The sequence below is a fragment of the Epargyreus clarus genome, unplaced genomic scaffold (assembly GCF_041222505.1).
Source record: "Epargyreus clarus isolate Ecla_fem2 unplaced genomic scaffold, WU_Ecla_fem_2.2 ptg000023l, whole genome shotgun sequence".
Classification (NCBI taxonomy): domain Eukaryota; kingdom Metazoa; phylum Arthropoda; class Insecta; order Lepidoptera; family Hesperiidae; genus Epargyreus; species Epargyreus clarus.
Genome location: NW_027332230.1, coordinates 15009401 through 15033399, shown reverse-complemented (window position 1 = coordinate 15033399; position 23999 = coordinate 15009401). Strand labels below are relative to the sequence as shown.

The following is a 23999-nucleotide window of genomic DNA, read 5'->3' as shown; positions in this document are numbered from 1 at the left end:
AATAAAACACCTCGGTTAAAATAATATTCTATATTTCAACACTCTTACAAATTACACTTCACTTTCACTTATTTTAAGTTATTGTAAGATAATTTTGAGTTCATCACCCGAGAACCTTCTCGTTTCGTGGCAGATTTTCTAATCAATCTTTTTTGAGAGCCTATCATATAATCTGCGTAAAGACAACCTTAAAAAAATGTCGGTACATTACAATTAACATTTTGACTAAAGGTAATCAAGTTAGTAACCCAATAGAAAGATTAATTCATCTAGAGTTGTCAAATATAACAGAAAAACATTAAATAATGTTACAAATTTTATAAAATCATTACAATAGTTTTCGAGCTATTTTTTCTAGGAAATGTGAATTTTATTTCATACCACTTTCGCCGCGTTAGAGGAAATTGCAGTGTATTTTCAGCATTTATCGGAAATGGCGAGCACTGGTAACGGAAATTGTATTTAATCGAGGCTCTTCGAGTTAGGTTTTAAAAGACGCCTAACGTTTTTTAACCAGTTTGAAATTTTGTAACCACAGAAAATTTTATTTATTACTCATAATTTTTATAAGTTACGATGCAAGCATAAGCAGTGATAGCCTAGTGGTTAGGAAACTCGGCCTCTCGATCGAGGGGTCCGAGGTTCAAATCCCAGGCACGCACCTCTAATTTTCAAAAAATTATATGCGTATTAGAAATATATATCACTTGTATAAACGGTGAAGGTAAACATCGTGAGGAAACCTGCATACCTGAGATATGTATAAAAAAAAATCTCAAAGGTATGTGAAGTCTACCAATACGCACTTGGCCAGCGTGGTGGACTATGGCCTAATCCTACTCATTCTGAGAGAAGACCCATGCCCAGCAGTGGGACAGTAATGGGTTGATGAAGAAGAAGAAGAAGAAGATGCAAGTATATAAATGTATTGAATAAATTGAACAAACGTCTGCACCATATTCATACACAAAACAAATAAAACAAAGACTTTTAATAACCATTTCAATATGTAAGCTATTTTAAACTATAGATTAGATAAAATTTCCGAACACCTACATTTTTTGCAACTTGGCTATATCTTCATTCATTTACCGTCTCACTACATGGCATAAGTTGCCGCGAAATGAAAAAGAAACTTATATTATTTCACATCACACAACACATACCTATGAGAACTTTTGAAGTTCTCAGACATGTAGGATTCTTTGTGAAGTTTGCTTCATAATAAAAACAAGTTTATTAATATGTAAGTATTAGACTTTCCACATAACTTTTTAAACACGAATTTTGCAACCACGAAACTTCTTCTAAAAAAAGATTCTTTTTAATACCTAAATCATATGCGTTATAAATACCTCGCTTTTCCTGCCTAATAACAGCAGTGTTATGTTATGTTGTGCTCAGCTTTGAAAGATGCGGCAAGAGAGACCATTTATCCGAAGCGTTTGAACTTAGTCCTTGATTAACGAATCTGTGGCCGACCTCAGGTAAGATACTATTTTTATCTAAGGTTTATTACAGAGAGCCATGGGCGGCAATAGTCACTTACTATGAGGTGGACTGCATTTATTACTTATCTATACATATAAATAAAATTGGAGCGTCTGTTTTTAATATTGAAATAACCGCTTTTTACTACATATATATGAATATACATACGGTACATACACCACAATATTTTTATTAACAATTTTTGTCTGTTTGTCTATCTGTTTATTCTGGCTAATCTCTGAAATGGTTGGACCGATTTTGACGGGACTTTTATTGACAGGTAGCTGACGTAATAAGGAGTAATTTAGGCTACTTATATTTTAGAACTAGCTGTGCCCCTGTTTCTTTTTAACGCGGGTAAAACTATAGGATGTTTATAAAAAAAAACTTTGTTTGTTTTAAAGAGTCCAACGTTTAAGCTGACAGGCACTAGTCTCTTACCGAGAATTTATGCCGGTATTAAGTAGAAAGGGGAACCAACACAGGGAACCAAATTGCTTCCGTTCAAGACAAAGGATTATTTACCAAGCTAAGACTATAGTTATTCGTCTTATTTAAAGAACTAGGTAAATCCGGCCATGTTTCCATTTGGCTAAGTCTGACATTTAAAAGACATAAAAGTTTAACAGTTTATAAAAGAAAATAATTAAAATAGTAATGTTTGTAAAGACATTCTTAATATAAGAATAGACCGAATATGAGGAGAAAAAGTATTATATTTCATCCACGACTTATTACCAATTAGTAATAAGTTGTTTTGAAATATAATATGTCAAGCGGGTAGAGTAAAATAGGAGTTAAAAAAAACGCTTGGTAATTTCCATTTACGAAGGGAATTCTGAATAAAAAGTATACGACTGAACAATCTTATATAAAAATGCAACTTTATGTTAAACATTTTTTCTTCCTTACTTTATAAATTTTGTGAACACGACCATTCGGAAATATAATATAAATATAGATAACAATGATTATAATGTTTCTTAAATACTTTCGTTATTACATTAACAACTGCGATCGTGATAAGAAAATAACATAGGTTAGGTTTTAATTACGGCGTAATTGCATAGCTTCACTCTTATCGTAATTGTTTAATGTTGGAGAACACATTATGTACGTATATACGTACAACTACAACTAGTCTACGAATATTCGTAGACTAGTTGTAACCGGCGACTTCGTCTGTATATCTTTCTTACTAGCAGACCCGTCAAACTTTGTAGCGCCTCAAAATTTATTTACCAAATATATTTCATATAAAATATAGCCTATATTACTCGTAGGTAATGTAGCTTTCGAATGGTGAAAGAAATTTAAAAATCGGTCCAGTAGTTAAACAAAGTTTTCCTCTTTATAATATTAGTATAGACAATCTACTTAGTATTTAGTGGTCATGTACATGTCGTAATCACTGTCATTCTGGGTAGTTGCGAGATGGAACCACGCGATCAGTCCCACAAATAAAGCTCTTATGAGCGTAGTTATATAAAATAAATAAAATCGTCATCAACCATTACTCCCACACAGCTGGGCAAGCTTCAGAACAACCACGGTGTACAAGTGCGAATTGGTAGACTTCGCACACCTTTGAGAACTTTTTTAAAAAAGTCTCGGGCGTACTGATTTACCTTTACGATGTTTTCCTTCACCGTTAAGGTATGTGATAATTTATTTCGAATACGCAAATAACTTTAAAAATCAAAACTATGCCTGGAATTCGAACCTCGGACCCTTGATTGAGAGACGGAATTTCAACCATTAAGCTATCGCTACTATCTAAGTAAAATGAAAATCAGAAAAATCCATTTGAACTTTAGGTACTACAAAAGCGTTGAAAGTGAAGTGCCTCTCCTTCTAACTAGATGCAATCAAATTAGGAATATTTTTTCATTTTACAAATACGGATTCGTCTGTACGGCGAATATTCATTACGTAGTTCTGTCTATTCAGAATGAGTCCATTGTTCCTGCACCTTTCAACGTATAGACAGCCTTATCTGTATGGAGATTTTAATCCTCAGGAGTAACAAAACATCAGTGATCAGCTTCACATACACAAATTGAACATACTACTATCGAAAGTAATACCACGGAACCCTCAGTAAATCCAATTCACACTTGACCAATTTTTTCAATCAGCAATGTCACATTACATCCCAAAGATACTTTTTGTACGTTAAAAATCGTATTATACTTTTATTTTTAATTAACATTATCATAATTGTACAAAGAACGCAGGTTAGCATAATCCCCGTCATTAATTTCCTTTATCACAAAAAGAACATTAATCATTACTTGCGAATCTATGAATGAAAATGAGCTGTTCATTTATTTCTGTCTGACCGCAAGTTGGCGTGTTCAAACGAGCAGACAGGGCTGCCAGATGGTATAATTAAATAGAAAAGTCGTATAATTTTTCCTTTTATTTTCCCTCCGTATAATTCGTTAACTCATTACTGATCCTAGGAACCGGTCATTCTCAAAGTCTGTGGCGCTTAAACCATGCGGATTCAGCAAAAACACGAACACTTTTTTAAAAAAATAGGTGTTAGACGTGAAATTTCTAATGTGCAGGTCCGAAAAATCAGAGATGCGTTCCACATCCAGATTTAGAGGTTGAATTTCAAACCACTACACTATGCTTACTGCGACTCTGTATAATTAACATAAATGCATACAAATGTATCTATCTTATATAAATGCATACAACTAATGTGTGTTCCACTGATATTGGATATAATGATAGTGTGTTTTCTCCCCAGGGGTGCTCCAACACGCTGCTACTATGATTCCTAGAAAGTTAGTTTCTAACGCATATGGGATATTTTAACGAGGTCATAAAGTCTCATGTATAATAAATTCCATATTGCTAACATTCAGCGGAAACATGAAATTTAGCCATTTTATTTTTGTAACGAAGCAGTGTGGTGTGGTGTGGTGCGGTGTCAAGGTGGGTGAGGCGAAAGCAGAGAAACGATTGATATTCGGCGGAGCTGGCAATATTACTCGTATATTAGAAAATATTTTTTTGGCTAAAAGATTTATTAAGATCTCTTCCTCTAACTGCTTCTTTTAGTGTGATACAGTCAAGAAATATGACGTCATAACTTCAGATCGTCTTCGACATGCCACACTTTGTAGATCGTTTGAAGTAAAATTTCTGCAAAAATAATTGCAATATGCTTGTAACTGTCTGGTAACAAAATAATTCTTCCAGCCATAAACTTTATTTTCTCGTATTAATAATTATATATCACTGTAATTTTTTCGCATTTTTTGTTTTAAATAATAAAAATGGATCTTCTATTAGCTCTAATTCGCCGTGTGTTTTACTATTAACAGCCCTAATTACATCAGATAACGAAAAAGATTAAGATGCATACATGTGCTAAGTATGATGTTTTTTATATCAGTACACTTTTGTAAATTATGACTTTATAATTCTTCACTGCGCTTCATTTAAACACAATTTATTTGAGAAAGGAAATTTATATTAGAATTGAATAAATCAACTGCGTAATCAATTGCTTTATAACTAACTCCGTAATTAAAATTAACATAGCTTTTATAATGATTATCATAGAATTTTATATTTTCTATTCAACGGTATCAGTTTATTAAATAACTTAGAAAAATAAAGTATAATGAAGAGCAATTAAAGAATATCGTATAATTCTCATGATTTATTTTGAGATGACCATTATTTTGATATTTTTAATAAGTAGTCATGTATTTTTTGCTTTGAAAAAATTTATACTGTACTAAATTATATATTGTTCACTAAGAAAATTAGTTTAAGAGTGAACAAGGACATGTTACATAATATACCAATTTAACAAGACATGTCGTTTAGTATCGCTGGTGATTTTGTCGTTTATAAAAAAATCTTGTGTTAATAACACTTGTCATAATTGGAAAAGTTACGCAATGTGGTGTGACATAAGGGCATGACATTTCTCTATGACAAAAGCCCATGAAATGATATGTGGACAAACAGTGCTGTTGCACTTAGAACGAAATTAAAATAAATTTAGCAATGGAACTCCCATATCGTTTGAATAACTGGTAGAAACAAGGAGCTGAAGTTGGCAAAGTTATTAGACGAATTTCGCCGGTGGAATCAAGAGAAATGTTTTTTTATTAAAAGTCTAAAATTATTTTATCAATTATTATTATTAGGCATGCAACTCGGTAGTCAACCAATTTGCTCTTAGCCTGCGCAAAAGAGTATAGGCTAGATCCTTCTTATTCTCCTCCTCCTGCCAGACAATGTCCAGTGAGTTAACGAAATACAACTTGGTAAAATTACTCTCGAACGCACCTCCTAAATTTAATATATTCACATCGTCGGTCGCGTGGTCCAAATTGTCTCGTGCCTACTCAGTTGTACCTGAAATGCGCAAAATGTGGAATAAAGTTTCTTTTGAATCATTATCAAATGAAATAAAGAAATGAACGGGACAAAATATTTCTCCTTTAAACTTGATTGGATTATCAATTTCTCGTAATAAATAAATCGATAACTACTTAAGTATTATCGGATGATTCGTCTTACACTTTAAGTTATAAAATGATATTTAAGAAGCTGGATAAGATTACATCACATTTTATCTTCTACTGGACGGCTACACAGTTACAGAGGACGATTACATCACAATATCTATTTATCTTATCTTATGACTTATTTTCCACTGCTGTATTCAAAAGATATTATATAACTGGTAAATAATTTTATTCTTAAATATGTGTTACACGCGAGCATATGTCGATCGTATCGCTGTACAAAGTTAAACAACGTTGCGCGCGTTCTGGAGGTAAATGGAATACTAAGGCTTTTCACACACACTTCTACGCTTCGAAGAGCAAGTTAAACTGTCGGTTCCGTTGTTATCACTGAACAGTAATTTAACTTTATGGACGGCTTTATAAACTATTTTGGACCTCGAAATACTAACCTTCCTTAAAAATCCATATTCAAGTCGCGTCGTGGATTCGTTGCCAGACCTCCTTCAATAATGAGGAAATACTCCATTCAAAAGTTGACATAGCTAGGGGACTAATATAAAAACAAAAACTGCTACCGGGAAATGTTGTCTGTTACTTCCAAAATTTAGAGCTAACCAACGACACCTCATATGTTAAAAACCATCAAGCCTAAACCTGCAGAGCATTCCAAAGAATGAGACATACATACGCTTGAAAAAAATTAACCTTCGAATTCAAGTAAAAGGTGATACAGACATAGAACTCCGTCCTAACACTCCTACAGTTAAATGAACTCTTAACAAATAACAAACAAAGGTAAGATGTATCTACAACAAGTGCTATAAAAGGGAGGGAGGGATACAAAGGGAGACATTACTTAAACTTTGTCCGTCTGAAACGTATGTTCCAACTTAATCGTTAGTAAGGTACTTGTGTTCAACTTAGACTTATTAGATAGTACTTACATGTTAGTTAACTTCTGTGACCATCAGTATAACAGGTGGGCAGGATTTTTGTATTCGTGTAGTGTGCATAAGGGTATATAAATAATTGGAAAATAATATATAAATGACGTCACGAATGTGCATTAAAATGTAATAAAATTCGGCTATGTTATGAATGTTTGGCTACTTCGTTATGTATCTGTCAAGTGTACAATTTTACTGTAATTACTTGATGGCCCATGTCAAAAATCCAATTGAATTATTAAGTAGAGTAATACTAAAAAGATAATTTGTTTATAAAAATACTTCATAAAAAGATACTGTACCACGCAAAAATGAATCATGGTCACAGTAGCCACTTAATGAAATTCTGCGATACAAGCGCAGAGAGATATCTACCATCCGCGTCAATTGTTTGTAGCCGCTGGCTGTGTCGAGGAAAATGCGATATACTAAAAGTGTATCCGCGAAGTGTTTTCAAGAATTCTATTAAGTGTGTTAGTGTAAGTGTTTGAAGGATTCACGATGGAGGATACTTGGTATGTTGGTTAATTAATAAACACTGTTTTACACACATAAACAAACCTGCCTTTTACTATTATTCAAAAACTATTTTAAATTTTTTAATCGTTCATTTCGTGAAAGTAGCTTCAGCGATATGAATTTTAACTTTTCACGTTGAGGGTCTGGGTTTCAAATCCTAAGTGTAAATCTTCAGTTTTTTCATTGTTATTTGAGAATAATAAAATATAAGTTGAACCTTTTTATATTGTGTATGGATAACATTTGATATACAAAAAAATGTTATGTGCAAATTAGAAATAACTTTCTGAGTAACTGAAATTAAAATCATATGTTGTAACGCTGAAATAAAACATCGCGAGAAAATCTATATACCTTTCTTTTCTCTACAGAGTTTTCAAATATGTGTGTAAAATAGCTAAGCTAAATAGACATTTGGGATTGAGTAGACCTAAATAAAAATCATCTTTTTTTTAATTCTAATTAGGTTCTTTACAGAGCACATTTTAAATGTCAATACAACTCTACCACCACTTCACGTTTCGTTATGGAGAAGAAGCGGCGAAAGTAACTCCATAACACACATATTAAAAAAAATGTTTTATACACTGACAAACTTAACCTAGTGGTACATGTAGAGCTAGAGCTACTTCAGACTAATTTGAACCATCGTAAATAGGTTACACCTAGTTTAAAGCACCATTGCTCACAGTTCTTGGCAATTAAACCTTAGCGTCGTACTTCGACTCCCTTCCAATTTATATTGTAAATGTCGCTAGTTATCACAGATCTAATAAGATTACAGAGAAGACGATGAATACACACAGCTAATAAGATGATGAGATTTCTGACAGCACCGATACATAAATTTAAAGCATCACATTTAGTGACATCTTTAAATTTACAAACGATATATTTGCTTTTATTTAATTAAATTGTTTATTTTATTCAAATTATTTACGTTTCAGTGTCTTAATAATTTAATTTATTTAAATTTAATTTAATTATATCTTACAATAGAGTGCTGTACTAGTCTAGACTAACAATCGCTCCAATGTAACAAATTGCACTTACACTTCTGATTAATTTCACTGAATTACGATGTTTCAAGCATCGATATATAATATTGATAAAAGTTTTGTTCCAAAGGAGCTATAACTTCAGTACTTATTCCATCAAATATCAATAAGAATTCGAATTAGAACGATACAATCTCAATAACTTTGAAACAATTGTTAAAAGTCAAGAGAATTTGTCGCGTCGTATGTAAAGTCTGTGCTTGTGTGGTGTTTTGATAATAACGAAACACGACGTTTCACACTTAGTCACGTAATATCTGAATTCCCCACACAACAACTGTTCATCTCAGGTCAATGGTCAGAAGTGCAGCTTGATAGCAGGGATTGAGCAGGAATATCAGAGTTTACTTTTACTCTTCAATTTCCCATACGCAAAATTACATAGGATTGTCGGAAAGATTTGAGTCGTAGTATCTATCATACAAAATTAGTGTGCAATGATGCTCTAATCAAACTATGTAGATTAAACTAAGTGTGTGTAAAAGGAAATTGTGACTAAAATATAAATTCATTTCAATATATTAAATAATCATAGGCTTTTGGGATCGGCCTGTCATATTCTGCATGTTAGTGTGGGTCTTGATTGACACCCACAACAAGGGGAATCCTATTGAAAGACTATAAGTAGATATACGCTATCTACGCGCGTACACTACTTCTACTTTTTACGATGTTTGTAATCAAAACGTGTGTATCAGATAACATTGATTGCATTGTTTACTAATATCTTACTTAAGAGATAACGTGATCCTTATAGATTTCCGTCTACATAACTGTAAACTACGTTATGTTTTATTTCATTGATTATTTATTAATGATATCATGGTCAAATTCTCAGACCGGAAAAATACATAAAACTCCTCGTGGCAAAACTTACACATATTATGTATGTGGTTTGCTGAGTAATGTGACATAATAAATTTCGAATAATTTTTCTAAAGTAATTTATTCGACATCTAAATATATTTTATGCCTGTTAATAATAATTAATTTCATTAATTTTGGCCTGCCAAAGATTGAAATTTCTAGTATTTAGAAATTGGATTACGCAATAAACAGCACAAAGTAACAAAGGATTCCAAATAATTAAAAAACAATGGATATTTAATTCTTTGTAACCGAGATTCGGTTTGAACAGTGCACGCAATTGACATCATTTCAAAATGTTTTATGCATAATCCATGTGTAATTCACTCTTCGGCAGACTACACCTCATTATTTTGTAACCTATATCTATATTTGCTTTAGTCTGAGTTCATCTGTATACATTACATAAGGTAAAGAGCGTCTTAAAGTTTTCATAATAATTATAAATGTGTACTATAATATTAATAAGTAATTTAACAATACGATATTTTAAAAAGCATTTGTCTTTTTATTCTTTAAGATAACATTCATTTACTTACGTGTTTTTAAACGAGTTACTAAATTATGCGTTTATTTATAATATTTCCTTATAAAACTTCTTTTTCTAAGAGATTTCTGATATTTTGTATTCTACATAATACTTCCTAGCATTCTGCCGAGCTAAGTATCTACAAAATCTAAATTATTATTCAATGTTGATTCATGCAGAACTCATAAAATAACTTAACAACAATTTAAAGTCAGCTAAATTATTCGTGCACACAAAAAAGGAAATAAAAATTGTAAATCGTGCTATATCTAAGAGAATTCGACGTTCGCGTGCCTCTCGCAGATTCGATTATTGCGAATTGCTATCACGCAATCCGGAATTCTGATTGTATGAACAAGTATGTGCACTCGTGTGGTTTTTAGGGTTCCGTACCCAAAGGGTAAAAGGGGTACGGAACCCTATTACTAAGACTTCGGTATCTGTCCGTCTGTCACAGGGATATATCTCCGGAACCGTAATAGATAGACACATGAAATTTACAGAGGATGCATAACGGTGGCCGCTATAACAACAATTACTAAAAATAAAATAAAGTTGAATATTAAAGGGAGTCTCCATACAACAAACCGGATTTAAGCCGCATTTTTCGATCTAACTGATAAACTGTACGGTAGGTAGTATCGGTAGTAGGTTGTAGGAAGACGGTGATATTTTTACAATCCGTTTACTACTATCGTTGAAAATAATAAAATGAATAAGTAAAAAAAAAGTAAAAAAATAATGAACATTTGGTGGTACGGAAGCCTCCATGGGCGAGTTCGACTCGTACTTGGCGACTTTTTTACGTTACTCGTATATACGGATATTCAATGTTCATTTTAATTATTCGGACGTTGATGAGAATCAAATCGTGATAGAACTTTTTGCCGTTGTTGTTGGATATCATGTAAATAGATTTTACCCGCGGCCTCGCTCTTGGTGTACAAGTAGTTAATAGCGTAAAAGAGTAACGAACAAAAAAACTTACATTTGCATTTACCTATTAGTTAGAATAAGAATGTGATTCTATAAGGATTGTAATTCATAATAGAAGGACTTTTAAGAAGAAGAAGAAGAAGGAGAAGTGATATCTCGATTATTGATTAAAACGTGTGAGCGACAAGTATATGCAAATGAATGAATTTGTATTACAAGCATCATTCAAGTTTTATGAACATGGTCTTGAGACCACGATTTTCCATTATGTTTTAAATCTTAATGTCAAGGTCAAAACCACTGGATTTAGGATCTTATAATATGTTCAAATATACAAAAAATATACACCTACAAGTATATTCTTGATTTTAGGGTCATCGACTCCGCTGTCAAGGTTATAAGAGTTGTACTTACATCTTATCTGTTTATCTCATATAATATTTATCTCTAAGGTACATAGGTACAATCAGCTCCAGAAGTAGATGAACAGATTAAGAATTTTAAAATAACTCTCCGGTCTGTAGATATAAATACAGGTTAACTTTGTTGTAATATCCATTTCGAGGACATTACTTAGTGTGATTAATTCCGTTATTTTGCTTTTGACTATAAAAATGTATTCAGATTATCTATGAATATCAAAAAAATATTTACAAAGATATAAAACATTTTATCCGGTATTCGGAAAAACATTTCCATGATTGAAGTGGGTTCAACACGAAACGGCATAAAGCGGCTTAAATGGTCGTTTGTATTGCATGCTCGTACGTTACGAAGGTTAATGTCACCAGTAAAAAGTTTAAAGGTACAGCCGTCCTCCATAACTACTACGTTATGATAGTGATGTAAAAGCAACTTTTTAATTGTAATGAACCTTTTAGTCAGGTATGGTACATAGTACGCGGTCTCTGCCGCCCATGTACATGCGTATTTATAATATTAGAGTAACAGACGAATTATGTCTGTCAAAGTTTTAGTCAGCATAGATTCCCCATCACAAGCTCATTTTGTTAGATGCAATAGAAATAAAAAATACACTTTCTAAATTAATCTAAACGAAATAAAAACACACAAGTATTATTTATGTAATGTGTCTCATGCATAATATTACACAAAGATGAATGTGTACACAACCTGACACAAAATTCCATCTAAGTACATAATTAAAATCTCTAACTAAATGGGATAGAACCCGAAACTTTTGCATGTGAGGCAAAACTTTGACCTTGATTTTTATTGTAACGCACGTAACATCGACCTCAGTCACAGCACCTATATCCTTAGTATGAGTTTTTACGTTTTTACAAAAATGACTGTTTTTGTATTTGTTTACGAATTTGCACATACATTTCCAATCAGCTTCCCAGCGGACTGTATCAGAACTGATGCATACTAAGGACTACTATTTAATTTTAGTTGGTCTGTGATATGATTATGTTACATACGACTAACATAATAGCAATGTCATATTCAACCAACTAAAATCAAATAGTAGCTCATACTGCAGCTACTGTTTGATTTTAGTTGGTTGAATATGACATTGCGTCATTGAGTTAGTCGTATGTAACATATTTATATCACAGAAGCGCCCACAATAATCCCACATTTATAACGTTGTTCCTAGCATGTTCCGTAAACAATGTCATCAAATTTCCTTTGAACGCTCGCCCACCTGTGGCAAATGTATGTATTCAAGTAAATTGAATCCGCTACAATCATCCCTTGATTAAAATATTACTTTGATGGAAATCTCTGTGACGCGTACACGCACGCACACACACACGCAAGTAGTTATATACGTATACAAACGCAAGCACGTGCACACAAGCACGCAAGCACGTGCACACAAGCACGTGCACACAAGCACGCACGCACACACGCATACATTTACGCGCGCGTGGGATTACTTAGGCACTACATGCATCACATTGAAATATAATAACTATTTCTTATTGGATATCAATTATATTAGATACACTTTATTAAAAAGTTGGTTTATTATCTTAAAATATGTAGTTAAATCAATTGTCAACAGCAAGGAAAAGAATGAAGATCTGTCAACAGCAGCAAATTCAACGATCACATTGCATCAGAAAAGTTTGGATGATCTGAAGACATACAACCCCTTCGAGCACAGAAATGTTCCACACCCTACTTCGTAAGTTTTCGAATACTTCTTTTGGGCAACCCTTATAAAACTATACGTACGATCGGAAAGGGTTTAGTACTCAATCACACGATTACCATATTGAAGGATAGGAATATGGATAACTTATATCGAAAGTTTTTAAATTAGTAATTAGGTTTAACAATTGCTATTTATTGACAATAATTGTGAGTATCGAGACTGACAGCTGACGTGCTTTCTGAAGTGTAGATACGCATGAAATTTAGCAAAAGAAGAAAATAAAAAATATTATTATTTATTATTTTATTATATATTATGAGTTTTTGTATATATATTTTTCTCTAGATTTATCAGGTTATACCTATGAAGTAACACAGGCTCAGCCAAGTGTTACTTCAGGTTGATATTGTCGGGTGTGTGTGTGTAATGTTATGTAAGGTGTCATTATCACTGTTTATTATTATTATTATTAATAAACAAAAGATTTGCTGTAAATACAATTCAATTTATAAGTATAGTAGGGATACTATACTAGTTTGCCTCAAAATATCTATAGTCTGATTCATAATTAGGTGTCCAAAATGTAAACAAACAAATGTCACTGTCAAAATTAACAAGAAACAAAAATGTTTACAAACTCAACAAAAAATGAAAATTTTACAATTATTCACAATTTAACAAACGCTATGAAAACAATAATACATTTGAGTTCGATTACAATCACGAAAATGAATAACATCAGCTACGAAACTTAAAAATGACGGCACAAGAAATGTTTTGGTTCCGATGTGTTACCATTATCACATTTTAATTTTCTACCATAAGCCTTGTTTTTTTATTATTATTACTCTATGGAACGAAATTGAGGTAATAAAAATATAAGAAAATGTGAATTGATCTTAATTTATTTAGATTGTTATTTTATTATTGTTGTATTAATTTAATATCGTCAAAAATAAGAAACTACCATATGAAACGTATTTTCTTGATAGGTCAACACCTTTGTTTACATTTTGGACACTCATTATGAATCAGACTATAGGACTTGCGCAAAATTTACTATATCGTACACGTGAATTCCGGACACGAAAGGGTACATTCACGAGCATAAATATATGACTATGGGCACATTATATAGTGTATTGTTAGAAACCTATTGAAATTATTTTATTAAAATATTATATTGTACTATTTTCATGGTGTGTTATTTTTATTATAATACGTTCTTATTTATACAGTCGCTGGCTGATACGATTCTCTGAATTAGCATAAAAAATAAAAAAAACTCGTTTTGACGTCCCAGTTGGATTTTGTGCGGAAGTAACAAAAGTGAATACATATTGTCACATAATTTTGCTTCGTAAGGTGGTCACAATTATTTGATCAACGTTATCATCATATATTTTTGCTGCCTATTAATGTCAGATATTTTTGCTGTATTCGTTCAGGCAGATATTACTGAACTCGTTATTGGGTCAAATATTTTTGCTAATGTGCCCATAGTCATATATTTATGCTCGTGACTGTACATCCTTTCGTCCTTTCAATGTTACCCTAACTTTATATAACACACCATTAAGGTGCCACTTCCAGAACCTTTTATTGAATTTCGTATCAATATTCAGCGGGATATTAAATCAACTTTTCCGGAAAGCTTAGTCAACAGACGGTAATCATTCCTTTGCTGTCTTGTTCTTCGCCACCCAGATAAAAATTGTACTATTATTATTTACCCAATATTGTAGACATTCGCTTCAGTCCCTAGATTGTGCTTTCATTTTTGTCACGTTTTAGGGAATCAGGGGGCTTGTATAAAGCTTTGAAATGAATTGCGTGACATTCTGAAATATTTTCGCTAATTTAGTAGAACGCTTGATGTACCGGTCACTACGTGTTATAAAGAGTATAAGGTTTGATCCCCGGCTAATCTTTCAATTGGGAAACTGGCACACGAAATTGTTGTGATAATATGAGTGTAACAGCATATTAATAATTTAATTATTGACTTATTATATATTAAAATACTTTTTGTTCACCTTACTTAATTAATATTAAATAAATACCAATGCAACCAAAAGCGTACATAACTTTTAAACAAAGTTTAGCTTAAATATCCACGTGTAATCTACATCTAAATATCTAAAATTTTCGTCCGCAACAAAAATAAATCATTTTCTTACTTTTTATTAAAATTAATTAAGCGTATTCAGTCCACTTGGATATAATTATCCTAAATATGATTAAATTTATGTATCTCCCTTACAACACTCTTCAAACCAGAACAGCAGCTTAAGCGCTGGTGCTGCACTGCTGTTAAAGCAGAAAAAGGCCACGTTATTGTCTCCTGAAACGAAAGACGAAGAATCGTTATTATTGCCAAAGTTTTAATGTAGCGCCTGCTTATTATCGCCATATCTTTGAACCATATTTGTTCAAATACTTAATTATATTAATGAGCCAATAAGGAACGCGGCGCACTGCGAGTAGAGGTACGTATTAATATTTAATCAGATATGCAAGAACTACATTGTCATGCATATTTTACTAAGCAATTTTCCCTGGTGGTTACTTCCATGCAGTTGTTAAGTAATGGAACGTTGCAAGAACATAAATTTAATTAACATTAGGCGCAGTCGAGCTATATATCGATGATCGCTAATAATTAAACTTAATAACGCGCTTCGTTGTGTTACAAATGTGTTCAAATTATTTTATTATTAGTTTTATTTTAATTAATTATTGCTCATTATCATAATGTGTTTTTTTTTTATAATATTACGTTCTTATTTATATAATCACTGGCAGGTACGATTGTATGGGTTAGCCAAAAAAGAAAAAAAATGGTATTGACGTTTGAGTTGTATTTTACGCGGGAATAAAAAATGTTGTATATTGGTTCAAGAAATAGTTTTATTATTTCAGTTGTATGAAAGGGTTCCAATTATTGTCTTTAGAAAGCAGTCATTATTATATTTTCGGAGGTCTTACGAACGGTTTGACATCTGGTGGAGGTGTAGTAGAAGAAGTTTTTTTGCGTTCCGTGAAAAGGTATAAATGCCGATTGACTTACAAATGAGGAAAACATCTGTGATTGACTTTTTCGACGGCATCTGAGATAGAACCCCTGTGCAATAAGGGTATGGTTGCAAATGAGCAATATTTACATTAGATGGACTAAAGGTTCGTTCGCTACTAGAATCCGATGCAGATTGGTCTCTTACCCGTTACTTCCTCCATCAGGGTACATTGGTATTGTGTGGTGGAGTATACCGCAAGCCTCGATAACTGAGTACCTCCCAACAATAGAACACACTCCTGCGAAAGTTGTTTTACACGGATATGTTCTACTGTTGTATGAACACAGGCTTGTGTTCTTCATTGTTCACAAGTGTATCGAGCAAGAATATCAGAAATTTGCTTTTGCTCTTCTATTAAACGCCTGTGAACTTATGAAATTATCACACAAGTGAAATTGAGTCGTTTAGTCGCATTGCATTGACATAGCGTAATACGAAGAAAAAAAATCAATGGGTCATAGAAAGTATTGCAGGTATACTGATATTTACCAATGAATGAAACATTTCCATCCAAGCTTATTTCTTCAGATAAAATCTCGCAAGGCCGGTAATGGAAAAACTTTGAAAAATATTGCCACGTTTATGTCGTTGAGTCTGAAGTTTGTGGAGCTATAAACGTTCTTTGTTTTCACTATTACTACAAACGTGAGAGCTACAGAATAGCTTTTAGGAAAGTCGAGTAACAAATAAGCATACAATCCACCTGACAGTGAGGAATACCTGATGAGGTTGTAAGTAGTAATCTACTATAAAGGTCCTACATGATGTCAGCCACAGATGCATTACACCAGCTTACGACCAAAAAGGAACACATCGAGGAAATGTTTCATACATGCTCGCAAACTCTTACTTGACAAGAATCCTTCCATCCTTCTGAAGATTACTTACTGTCGTCAATTTCGGTTGACTTCAAAAGAATGATTTTGTTGTTTGACGGCTAAACCTATTTTGTGCTATAGTTTATCCCAAAAAAATGTAGTTATTTCATAAATAACTTATGTCAAATTTACTTTCGGATTGATTCAAAAAATAGTTTATGTATATACAATAGGAATATCCAATCCTTTTTGGGGTTCATTACAATTATCCATGAGCGGTAGTAGTCACTTACAATCAGGTGGACTGCATGCTCGCCAGCTTCGCCTATATTATCTTACTAATATTATAAATCCGAAATTAACTCTGTCTGTCTGTCTATCTGTTTGTCTCTTCTTAACGCCTAAACCACAGAACCGATTTTAATGAAATTTTGTACAAAAATAATCTGAGACCCGAGAAAGGACATAGGATAGTTTTTATCCCGGAAATCCCACGGGAACTAGGGATTGCGATCTAAGATCGATAAATTGGAGAATCGATCGTTTGGACCAAAAAGTCAATTATTTTAATCGATATAGTAAGGATTGAATCGTAAACTATGCATTTGATCAAGTGATGATCTTTAGCAAAGTTGTTGTTCATGAGCCCACGAAGGTTTCAGAGTTGGTACGACCAATTTTCGCCAAATGGAGCCACTGTCATTCCAATGAAGGTACGAATTTTCAGTTTTATGTATGTTAGTATGTCATATTATTTTCTTTTAAACTCGGGCGAAGCCGCGGGCAAAAACTAGTAAAAAATACAGGGCAAAACATACAAATGGATGGTCATTCTCAATCACATTCAATCTCGTCTTTTAAATACATCAATTAATTCCAGAACTATTGGGTCATTCGTGCATCTGCTCAAGTCATCCCTGGGGTCAGGGTTGCTCGCAATGCCAGTCGCCTTCAAACATACTGGACTCATTCCTGGCTGCTTAGGCACAGCCCTCGTGGGGTTGATTGCCACACACTGCGTTCATATATTGGTAAGTTTTTAACAAGACTTGTAATTTACATTATAACTGATTTGATACGACGTCACCGTCTTATGAGTGTGAAATATGTGTGAAACTGAAATCTAAATTAATTTGGAAACAAAAACAAAACTAATAAACATTAGATAATAAGTTTAATTGATTTACGATCTTCTACCCTTTTATGCAGATTTATATAAAACGTACAAGTGCCAGCCTGTTCCGAAGCCGCTGTAATTGAAAATCCTAACTCACGTGACGCAATAAAAATAAAATATAGGGGTGGGAACAAAAAGACCGCTGTATTTTATTACGGCAAGTTGCTAGCGTGAAAACTGATTGAAATCAGCAAGCTGCTCAATACGTACACACATTTGTAACCGTCCGGCATTTCGATACCTTCGAATATAAAAAAATATATGTGTTTCCCCTTCCCTTTGATATATTTAGCAAACGAGGTTATTGTCTATCGGATAGTTAGTGGTTTTCACTAAAAAAGATTGGAATATTTCCTAACGGCGGCCACGAATGTGTGATTATCCCTAAAACCTAAGTTTGAATTCCTCGTGTCTCCAACCAAGGAAAATTAACCTTAAACTGAACGCAAACACAGAAGTGCTTGACTTTGTTAATAAGGCAGAAATAGGTATATCTAGCGGTAAGGCCTTTGAACGAAGTTCTACGACCCGCGTGACTAAACACTTATCACATTGGTCTGCAAAGCGTTCCGAGTTAAATTTTTGACTAAATATGAAACATTATACGATGATTTTTTTTATAATATGGAGTAGCAGTCGAGCATGCTGTCCACCTGATGGTAGTAGTCACTACTGCTGCCCATGGACATCTGTATCGACTTCAGATAGGATTCGATATTCGTACCGGAGGTCGGCCACAAATGCGCCGCTACCCCTGAGGACTAAGCTGGAACGCCTCGGAAAAGTAGTCTCCCTTACCACACAAATTTAGATTTATGTTCTAATTCAGTGTATTAGTGTATTTGTCTGTGTTCGTGCAACCTATACACAGGATACCTAAGTGTGGAGCTATGGGCGTAGAAAGCAATCTAACTAAAAATAAATTTATAATAATTATCTTTCATATTTTAACAAGCTTATTATTTTTACAAGATTTTAGTAACGTCATTTTGTTGTTCCTTCTTTGAAACGTTTTGTGTGAATCGTGAATGATTACAAAATTAAGTCGGATACTAGGGAATAATATTAAAAATATGAGGCCTAATGTTTTAAACAATTCGGCCTCTCAATCTGGACGGTATCGTAAACTGATTTTTCGAAGTTACGTGCAAATTAAAATTATATTGTATTTTTTGTTTGTGTTTCTCCTTTTAAAGAAAAGTTCTCAAAGGCTCGATGAAGTCCACCATTACACACTTGACCTTCTTGGTTGACAAGGGCCTAATTCCTCTTACTCTATCAGGAAACCCATACCCTGCAATGGGCAAGTTTTCGATTAATTTCTATTCGACAAACTCGCCGGAATCAAAAATTTTTCATTACATTTTCATGTATGTATGTATGTATGAAAACCACATACATATACAACATAAAAACTTGCATGTTTTACAACATTTCGCCTACGGCACCACTCGCCTGTTTTTTAGGGCAAATCCTCATCGAATATGAGAATAACGTGGAATTTTAAATTCCGAAGTGGGATTTTCCATAAGAGAGAAAAGGCATTGGTTTCACCACCGATTTTTGAAATGGAAGCGGTTACGCTGCAGTCTTTGATTGGGGGGTCCGAGGTTCAAATCGCAAGCACGCACCTCCGATTTTTCTAAGTTTTGTGCGTTTTACAAATTATTTATCATTTGCTGAATCTGTGAAAGCTGACATGAGAAAGCCTGCATATCTAAGAAATCTTAAGAAAAATACATGTTTTCGAAGGTATGTGCAGTCTACCAATTCGCACTTGGCCAGCGCGGCGGACTTCTCATTCTGAGAGGAGACCCGTGCCCAGCAGTGGCACAGTTATGGGTCTATGACGACTCGTTATCCCTGTCGTCGTCATGCAATCATTCAGAAAATACCGATAAAAGTAATTTAACAGACAAATACACAAATTCAAGTAAAATTTTGATTTTAGAAGTCGCTCATACTAACAACTTGGACATACCAATTGTAAATTTTAATTTACTTCATTATAATTTACAACAATAGTTATGTTGTCGATAAAATCATATTTTCAGTTGTAAAACATCCTGTTCCTGTAATAATTGTCGCACAATATTATACAAAAGAGAAGTGGAGATGACATTAAACGTACAATGCAGGTTCCATTACCTTTTGAAAAACGCATCTAAACGAAAAATATTTTAATTAATTTTCTTTTCATTACACTTCTCTTTGTCATACCTGTATTTTCTCAAATACCTATCAACTGTAAGCAAGGTAATGCTTTTGTTTGTTATTTTCAAACTATATAGAATACTTAGGTTTTTTGTAAAGAAACACCTACACCTCTTAGTTTCAAAGAATAACATCATTGTTGAGTAAGCAACACGTAGTTTGATCCTTATAATAAACACTACCAGATAGCGTTATAATACAGGTTGTGGGTGTGTGTGGGTGTATTATTTATTAAGATTCTTAAAAAAAAAAGACACCTTATATAATTACGTTACCTAAAAGTGTAGCCTATAACAAAGTCATACGTATATATATCAAATACGAAGTGAAAACACTATTTTTTAAGATATTACATTTTGTTTTCATACATTATCATACGAACCAATTTTTATTTTTTTAACGCTTTTATTACCTTGGGTTGTATATATGTATGTAACGGAATCTTTGAGCTCAATTTTCACCAATCCTCACAACTCTGATTAATTTAATAACAGTTTCCCATACCTAATCCTTATTAGATTCCCCAATTTATGAGTTTGTCACATACTAAAAAATCAAATTAAATAACAGTTAAAAAAAAAAAGAAATAAAACACGATTTTATTTGTAATCGAACTAAAAAGTAGAAAATATTTTTTAATTCAATTCAGAGTAAAAAACGTGGGTTGCATTTTACTGCGCTTCATAACTATTCTCTCATAGACAATTGCCAATTGGCAAGCAATAAAAGCGTGTTTTTTTAGTTTTTTTAAACTATTTTAATTAACCATAGTCTGGCTAAGACGTTTTTAGCCAACTTGCGATACAAACTTTAACGAGGTAACTTTCATATAAAATAGGAGTCATCTATTAAACGGATGGGGGAAGGACGTCCCTAATTGGAATCTTGTATTATTACTTTTCTAAAAAAAAATGTTTCATATAATGTTAATCCGAACAAATATCCTATGGCAGGCGGTATTTATGTCATTCTGCTGAAAAGAGTTATGAAACTTGCCCCAAAATTAGATTCACAAACATAGCGTAAAACCGTGATAAAACCATTCTAGTGAAAATACCTTTGGTACGAAAATATAAACAAAATCGGTATATACTGCGTACGTAAGCCCAGAACATCCCTATTTATTGCTAGGGATTAATACTATACTGCTAACGTATACATCTTCTTAAAGCTTCTAAGAAAAATGTTTATTATATGTATAAGAAGTGTTTACGCTAGAGATATTTCTCAAAATAACTATATAAAAAGGAAACGAAGGATAGAATTTATTTTGTATCGTAAGGATCACAAAAGACTAATGCCATCAAAAACATAAGTTGGTAAAAAAAGTCTCACAACTTACTTTTTCATGTATTAGCAAGTCGGTTAATTTATTCAGTCCTTATTAAGGGACCTTCTGTCTAAAATTAAAACCATATCAGTATTAGAAATCTTTTATGTTTTAAATAAGTAGATCCACTTCGCAATTCACCTGATGGTAAGTGGCTACTACCACCCATGGACATCTGTATTCAACTCCAGATAGGATTAAATATTTCTACCTGAGGTTCCGCCACAGATGTGCTACCTGTGCTGAAGACTAAGCTGGATACCTCGAAAAAGTATGTCTCCCTTAACACGGGTACCCCTCAAACCCAGATCCCAACAGCACTTGACATTGCTGTTATTAGGCAGAAATAGGTGTGCCGGTGATGCCGCCGGAGTCGAACCACAAAGGGTTCTACCACCTTTCAATTATATCTAAAAACTTTTACCAATCGGTAATACGTCCTGGATGACACTTGTCCTCCCCATGCCCGCTATTTTTATTGCTACTATATAGTTGAAAGACTGGTGAATGTAGTCACAAAATACAAAGGCACATAAGTCATCATTTATTTGAAATACTTTGAAAAATCAGCGGAGTCAAACATAAAGAAAAATAGACCGAATTTCAAACCTTTACTCATTTCAAGTGTTTTTTTACCATTTGTTCTAGCGTCGACCTTTTGTCGTATGCATAGGGTTGCCAACCGTATTACATTTTTAACAATTTTAACTTCTATACATTTTATACAAAAATAATATAGCACGAAACGTGCCAACTATATATTTTCATCACTAATTCAGGTGACGTCTTCACTGAAATCGCTTCATGAGTGGCATAGTAAGGTTTCTGATGATAAGAGTCAAATATGAAAGCCAATAAGAGTGGATTAAATAAAGAAATAATAATTTAAAAATAAGTCGGGAATAAATAAAAACATAATATGTGTTTTTTTTTTAATTTCCGAATAATATTCGTATATTTTGCATTTTTTTGGAAAATATTAAATATTATTTTCTTTTGCAAAAACGAAGGTGGCAACCCTTTTTGTACAGGACACGTTCGCATGACACCGCGACGAAGGTTTCGTCAGATAACGTAGTGTCATCCGTCATGTCAGGAACACTTGTAACTTGGGTCCGAATAAAGGGTTTCCGATTTTTTTTAACCCTTTGTAAGAATGATTTCATGTCACGTGGTCCACGTAATGGATATTAAGTCGGTGGACAATGTTAACTTTCTAATCGATTAATCATATCAATTGAAGGTGAAGAAACTCTGTGCAGTTCGACTCCGGCGGCATCACCGCCGTACCTGTTTCTGCCAAAAGTAGTAGTGTTAAGTGCTGCTGTGTTCTGGTATGAAGGGGATACTAAGTGAGAAATACTTTTCCAAGGCATACCAGTTTAGTCTTCAGGAGTAGCGGGGCATCTAAATAGACAAGTCGGAAACGTTTAAGGCTTAGAACTAATGAATCCTTTTCCTTCTGCTTCTACGCGGAAAAAACAGAACGAAAAGACGATACCTAAGCGTATAAGCCCACTTATACGAAAGTCGGCGAAAAAAAGGTAACCGATAGTTTCTAAAATTTCTTACATCAAACAGAGGTCTTCCTAATTGCAAATTTTGCCGCCCCCTAAAGTGCCCCTCCCCTGCCATGACAGCACTCTGCGATGAGGGTAGAAAGCGCAATAGCAGCAACATAAAGCTTAAAAGCGCTTGCCTTATTGTACAATAGAACTTAAATTGGCTTATTCGTATGCAACTCAGTACCATCTGTATTCAAAAGCTCTAGTATCTCGGTACACGTAACAAAAGTTAAGGTATTACCCTCTAGAGTATGATTATAAGAATTTGCATAATATTATTAATCTGTCCCCTGTTACGATTTATTCAAATACAAAATTCATTATAATTTCATCGTGCTATCCGCGCTGTGAATAGGTAAAAACCTCAGCGACGATTTATTTTGGCCGGGCATTGAACCTGGAACCTTATTCTTAGTAACCTACGACATTATTAGGATTTTTAACTTACTTCACCATTATTCCGTGCTCTCTGCATAGGAAAAAAAGTTTAGCGACAATTTACTTTGACCGGGTATTAAACCCGTAACTCTATTCTTAGTAACCCACGACGTTATTGAATTTCGTTATCGTAAAGCCTGACATATCAATGACTTGTAGTTTTCACATATTTATAAAAAAATAAACTTTTTTAAACTTATACAAACTTTTGATAACGTGGAAACCTTTTTTTCTCAAAAATAAGAAATTGTACAATTGGTATAATACTTTAGGTGATTGCTCAGGGAATTGTGGGTACAAAATACCCTTATAAGCCGATCCCTCAAGATACCTTTGACAGATTTTCCACCCAAAAAGGTAAGATGGGACCGATATTAATTTTTATCACACAACAATACGT

The 23999-nt window shown here is 33.4% G+C and overlaps 1 protein-coding gene across 1 annotated transcript in view; it reads left to right on the top strand.

Moving 5' to 3' along the window:
• Nucleotides 1-7318: 7318 nt before the first annotated feature.
• The window catches only part of LOC140751671 (proton-coupled amino acid transporter-like protein pathetic), a 46581-nt gene continuing 29900 nt past the window's right edge, over nucleotides 7319-23999 (top strand). The window contains exons 1-3 of the mRNA XM_073085658.1: nucleotides 7319-7458; nucleotides 12888-13010; nucleotides 17756-17906. Of these exons, the coding sequence (XP_072941759.1) occupies nucleotides 7445-7458; nucleotides 12888-13010; nucleotides 17756-17906 (288 nt within the window). The 5' untranslated portion in view covers nucleotides 7319-7444. The remainder of the gene's footprint in view (nucleotides 7459-12887; nucleotides 13011-17755; nucleotides 17907-23999) is intronic.